The 6,701-nt window shown below is 32.8% G+C and overlaps 1 protein-coding gene across 1 annotated transcript; it reads right to left on the bottom strand.

Annotated features, from left to right (window-relative positions):
* Nucleotides 1-1,357: 1,357 nt before the first annotated feature.
* On the bottom strand, nt 1,358-6,689 carry LOC110037276 (probable serine/threonine-protein kinase PBL23). The gene is made up of 5 exons (XM_020741879.1): nt 6,320-6,689; nt 3,988-4,262; nt 3,705-3,894; nt 2,560-2,951; nt 1,358-1,718 (listed from the first exon to the last, which is right to left on the bottom strand). Exons 1-5 carry the CDS (start codon nt 6,687-6,689, stop codon nt 1,452-1,454), a joined length of 1,494 nt encoding a protein of 497 aa, XP_020597538.1. The 3' UTR covers nt 1,358-1,451.
* Nucleotides 6,690-6,701: the final 12 nt, after the last annotated feature.

Below are 6,701 nucleotides of genomic sequence, written 5' to 3'. Positions count from 1 at the left end.
TTTTTTTATTGGATGACAAATTAATTATTTTATTTATATCAAGAAGATTTTTTTAAAAAATATTTTCCTCAAATTCATTGATATGAAAAAGAAAATGAATCATAGACTTGAAGGAGCTTTGCAGAAATAAATTGGAGCTCCTAGAAATAGCTGGTAAGAAAATTTTTAAGCCTAAAGCTACATAACTTCTCACATTGGATCAACAAAAGGGAAGTGTATGACTGAATGCAATTATTGAAGATATTAAATGAATATGCATCAAAACTAAAAAAATGTGTTGATATCGGATCAGAAAAGTTAGTAGGAATGAATTGTTATGGTTGTCGTATCATTATGGTGTGTTTAGTGCTAATCATGTTTAGCAATTTTTAAGAAATCTTATGAAATCCGTTAATTAAGTAATAAGTTTTCTACAAAGATCTCTGTTCAACATGTTTAAAGGAGAATTTTTTATGAGTTAGAATAAAAATTTTTAGCCATATTCTAAAAAACAAAAGAAAAAAGTTCCACCTAGTTTCACCAAGAAAAAGATCTATCATATGTGGCACAAGTTAGTGGTTTAGTTCAATATCTATTGATCTACCCATTTCCAATGTAACTATCAATATATAAAACTATGAATACTTTTACCACACTAACTTACTAATACAGTCTCATATATTTGAATAAAATCAAACGAATCATATAAAAATAAAACATGATTGAAGAAATCAATTTTTGAAGTAAATATGGCTCAAGAGCCATTAAGTCCCCTCTTATCTTTTTGAACCATATGTAAAAAGTAAGAGTGCAAAAAATTGGGCAAAATCTTAACATTGTTAATGGACAAGCATCGCGATCATTACTTATTATTTTTCAAGCAGTAGACAAAGCATCTTGGAAATGTATAGCGAGATATCTTGATGATAGGAAGCCCAAAAAAATAGCATTATAAGTCCTTCTAAACTGTAATGAAATACAATCCTTTGTTAGAGTAAACTTTTTAAGTCATAGTGATGATTAATATTTTGAACTAACTTATTTTTAGTATTAAATAAGATATAATTCAATTGCTAATTATTTTTAATTCTAAAACATTAAAATTCTACTAAATTATAACTCATATTCTGGAAAACATAAGCTAATTAATATGTTGTTATAACCCAACCCAAACTTACAAAGCTCATTTTGTCACTTGTAAATAAAAAAGATGATTTAATTGTTCAATATTCTTAGCACAAGAATATGCAACAATGAATTCATCAAACTTCATCATTTCTAAAAACATGATTTCTAACTTCAAGCAACCAAATAAACCTGAACTCTAATTGAATGATAAAAATATAGCTTCTAAGAAATGCTTCAATAAGCCATCAAAGTATCATCCCTTGAATAATATCAATTTACAGCACATAAAGGTACTCAATCAAATTAAACAATGTATTTATGTTCATTTTCTCATTCATTATTGGTCACTGCACAGAGTCCTCTTCTTTCTCCTTGTTAATATCCTCTTCTTTCCCCCTTTCCTTCGATTTATCTAGGTCGAGCTTAGGGAGAGCAAGATATTCGAGAGCGGTCACGACATCGGTTATGAGGGGACGAGTGCATGCTTCTTCTTGAAGGCACATTGCTGCAACTGCAAGAGCTTGGTATAGCCCTTTTATGGGATACTTTTCCTCAAGCAAAGGATCTGCCATCTCCACAAATTTCTTTTTGTCTTTGAAAAGTGGTTCTGCCTGCAAAATTTTCATATTGAAGCCATCATTACTTTTATGGATTGAAAAAAAAAAAGAAAACTTATTGTTGTACAATTGAAAAACATATAAAAATAGATGGAAAACATATAATAACCATGTGTAAAGTATTGTGAAAAATGACAGCAATAAAGCGAAATTTGGAACGAGAAAAAAAAATTCGCAAAAATTCGCAAACAAAAAGCACAGCGGAAACACACAGATTTATGTGGTTCGGCAAATTTGCATATGTTCACTGAGCTGCAGAGGATTTTATCACTTGAGGAATTACATCGTCAACCACGTCGACTTGCAAGAAAGCACTCTTTCTCTCTCCTGTCCTCCTCTCCTTCTCTCCTTCTCTCTCTCTACTCAAGAGCTTCAAATCAAAGCACACCATAAAAAGAACCTGGAAAGCTACCAATGTCGAAAAGAGATAACAAGGGGAGCTAGCATAACTATTTATTAATTTCATCATGTCATTAAACTCATTAAGAAATTAATCAAATAATTAATGAAACTCATTAATTTTTTTCCTTTTCTCTTCTGCAGCAACTCATAGAAAGAATTAAGAGTAAATAATTTCGAGTATCAAATCCAATTTGCTGTCAAACATGAGAGAAAAGCTAATTTAAACAGTGGACCGATTTCTATATTCACAACATGAAGTATATGTAACTATTTTATGGTAATGAATTAGTAAGAGCATATTAATAACTAATCATTATCTTAAATTTTATTATTACTCTTCAGACTAAACATAACCATGGTATTTTTACCTGGTTATATGAACATTCTAAAAATTAAAACAAAAACAGAAGAAGAAAATAATACACAAGCATACCCATTGCACTAGATTTTGCTCTCCTGAAGGCCTGGAGGTATCGATTACTCTCCTTCCCGTTATTATTTCCAAGAACACAACACCAAAGCTATACACGTCTGACATTGTTGTTAGTTGGCCAGTCATGGCATACTCCGGTGCACAATAGCCATAAGTACCCATCACTCTAGTGGACACATGACTTTTGTCCCCAATGGGACCAACCTTAGCCAAGCCAAAATCAGATAACTTTGGTTCGTAGTTCTCATCGAGAAGAATATTTGATGCTTTGAAATCTCGATATATCACCGGTGGATTTGCTATTTCATGTAAGTATTCCAGGCCCTTTGCTGCACCTTGGGCTATCTTTATCCTTGTTTTCCAATCTAATGGCTTCTTGTTTGGTGGCAATTCTACAAAAGTCAAGAGAAACGTATATTTATTGTCATAATCAAAGAATTACCCATTAAATATATTTTTGAACTTGTGAAGAAAATTAATTTTATGCATGCATGCATATTTTATTATCACTATATATATATATGGGTATTTGAGAACACCGCTCCCAATATGTGTTATCCATCCCCATAGGGATCGAAATCAAGTCAAAAGAGTCTTACGACTGACAACGTAGTTGCCTACCGACTTGCCAATGAAGAGCATGCGTGTGGGAGGGCGCGCGCGCACACACACACAAATATATATATATATTAAAAAAATTGGTCAGAGACTATGATACAAGCCCATAACCAACCTCATGTAAGAGTCTTACGACTGACAATGTAGTTGCCTACCGACTTGCCAACGACGTGCACGCATACACACACACACACACACACACACACACACACACATATATATATATATACATTACAGCGGCTATAATACAAGCCCCTAACCAACCTCACGTGTCTAACCACTTGACTTATCCACACATAGACGGGTTTGAACCCCAGACCCTCGGGGGAATTAGAACTGACTTTGCAGACGACAACCAATGAGTCAGGACATGCGACACAAATATATTTATAATGATGACCCCGTCATAAATATATGCTTGTCTTAGCCACACTTTTTTCACACACTTAGATGTATGTATTAGGCCAATCTTGTTTTAGATGCTTGTTAGAATAGTGTAGAATGCAATTAAATTTTTCATAGCTCACCCAGGAGATGATCCTCTAAAGAACCCATTGGCATATATTCATAAACCAAAATTCTTTGATCTCCATCAGCACAATATCCAAGTAGGTTGACAAGGTTTGGGTGGTGAAGAAGGCTCAACATTAATACTTCAACAAGGAACTCTCTATTTCCTTGAAGTCCATTTCTGTCAAGCTGTTTGACTGCAATATCCTAACAAGATGAGAAAGAAAATAGCTTCAATATGTGGAAATCAATTACCATCTTGATCAAGCACAAAGGAAGAGAAGATTAAAATCTAATTGCCTGATTTGTGTCTTTAAGATGGCCTTTGTACACTCTTCCAAATCCACCTTCACCAAGCAAACAATCTGATTTAAAGTTTTGGGTTGCAGAGCATAATTCTGCAAAGGAGAAGACTCTAGTAGTCGGATTTCCATTGCCCATCTTTAAAATCTCTTCAGCTACTGCTCTATGCTTCTTACTTTCTGTAAAAATATATATAAATGTTAAATTTTCAGAGAAAATTACTATGGTGATAAAAACTAGGAGGAGTATTTTAACATTGTCAGATCTTTTTTCTGCCAATTATGTGATTTTGATGAAAAATTTGGAGAAATATTCCTTAATTGAAGTTGAAAAAGCTTAGCCATCTCAAATGAATTTATCTAGAAAATTTATGAAAGCAAAGCTTAAAAACTGCAATTCAAATATGATGTTTTTCTTCAACTGCTCAGAAATATCCAGACATTCAAATAAAGTGTAGAATAAATGTTATAACTATCATACGAGTGAGGTACAATAGCTAATAATGCTCATATTTAATAGAGCTTTGTCTTTCTAATGTCTCTCTCTTACTTCAGCCAAAAAATTTTACTTCAATGCGTCAAGAAAAATGATTAGATGATATTTCAATTAAAAATAGATTTGATCGGCCATTGTGTTATATACATATATATATATATATATATATATATACATATACACATACATATACATATACATACGTGCCTTAGCATAGCTCATTGGTTGCGGCCTTTGGTTAAAGTTCTCCGGGTCGGGTGTCCAATACCTGCGTAGGATCGAATTGTACACCTTTCTAGAAGGGAGGCCTGCTCCTCGGTCAGACTATGAGGTTGATCGGCGATCAATCTTTTTAATATATACATATATATATACATACGTCGTGTGCTTAGATCAGTTGGTCGGATATTGATTCCCCCCGAGTGTAGGTTGTGGTACTTAAATTTTTAGGCGCATGAGGGATGATTGAGGCTCATATAATAGTCTTTGACCATTCTTTTATTGAATATATATATATATATATATGGTCAAATATGTCCAGTAACTAATGAACCTGAATATTAAATTAATTTCAAAACTATAGGTAATTAAAAGATATAGTCTTAGGTTTATGCTTATTGAAAAACAAACCAAATGCAGCTATCAAAACATAAGAGAAATATTACTTGAATGAATCAGATTGGCAGCATGATTTTATGCAAGCCACTATAAGGAACGCACAAGATTCAAGCCACAAGATTGAAGACAATGTAAATAGATGGATATTCTAAACAACATGTCCTTTTTATCTGTCTCGCATTCCCCTCCTTCAAAAATTTTATGCATTCATTCAAGTATATATATGAGACAACATCAACAACAAACACTTAAATCAAATATTCTGAGCCATCCGATACAAGGTCAAGTATGTATTAGCACTTTCATTTTATGTATCAAAAGTTTGTTGTTGAACCACAAAATGCCTAACTTTATTTATATGTTAATGGTTTCACACTTTATATTTAGGTTGCCTCACCTTAATATATTGGCCAGTAATCATTGCACCATATAACTTACTTCATGGATGTTTATGATTACCCCTTATATGTTTCTAACTCATATTAATCCTAGACCACAAAATTCTAACAAAAAAATTGATGTTTAGTTATAATTAAAAATAGATATGCTAAAAACTTTATAAGAGAATAATGTGTTTGTATGTGATATATCAAAATTTTAAATTTTTAAATGACTATCAATGATTTTTTCAGTGTAAGTGATCAAGCTGAAGCACTTCAAAAAAATTAGCATTTTTATTTTGCATAAACTTATAAAAGTCATTTAAAATGAAGAATGTTACAAAAATTTTAATTTTTGATTGTCATTGTATGCATCTTTATATATCTATCTATCAATCATAAATTTAGAAGGAACAGGCAAACGTTCCTCAACAATAGAGTTAAAATATTTAAATCCCCGCCAAGATTGGCTGGAGAATAATTTTGACAAAATATTTCATAGACTTTTAGGGTTCTTAACACCCCCATAGTTTTAGATAACAAAATTTTTATATTATAGTGTTGACTATAATTAGAATAATAAGAATATTGTTTGGATCTTTATATTGGAGGACAATTTAATTTGAGCATAATCTCAATATTATTTATATCAAGAAAAAATTTTTCTGAAAATTTTTTCAACAATTTTAGTGATATGAAAGGGAAAATGAAGGATAACATGAAGTTAATTATAGATTTGAAGGAGTATTGCAAAAAAAAAAAAAAAAGTGTCTCGAACCAGTCTTTGTGAGGACACATGTGGAAAGAACACCCTGAGTCGAGGATCCACTCCTTACTGGATTTAGATTCTGTGATCACCAGGGCCTCAGCAGAATCGTAGTCATCAGAGACTACGCTTGCTTCTCCTGATTCTTCTGGCTCTTCTTGATACTTATTCTTCCTGTCGGGGCAGTTCCTCTTGAAATGACCGTCTTTGTGACAATGATAGCACTTAAAAGATCCCCTTGATGACTGATTCCCGCCATCCTTGCTTGACCCTGATCTGTACCGACCATTTCTTGAATCTTTCTTGTCCGATCTTCCTCTGACAATAAGACTGTCTCCGCTGACTTCCTTGTCCCTATCATGCTTCCTCTGAAGTTCTTTGGCTCTAATCAGAGATCGAACCTCCTCCAGAGTAATTGTTTGCACCCTTCCATAGAGCATCGCATCCTTGAA

Source organism: Phalaenopsis equestris, unplaced genomic scaffold (genome assembly GCF_001263595.1).
Source record: "Phalaenopsis equestris unplaced genomic scaffold, ASM126359v1 Scaffold217886, whole genome shotgun sequence".
Classification (NCBI taxonomy): Eukaryota; Viridiplantae; Streptophyta; class Magnoliopsida; order Asparagales; family Orchidaceae; genus Phalaenopsis; species Phalaenopsis equestris.
The sequence above is the reverse complement of the archived record's forward strand: the minus strand, read 5'-3'. Positions and strand labels throughout refer to the sequence as shown.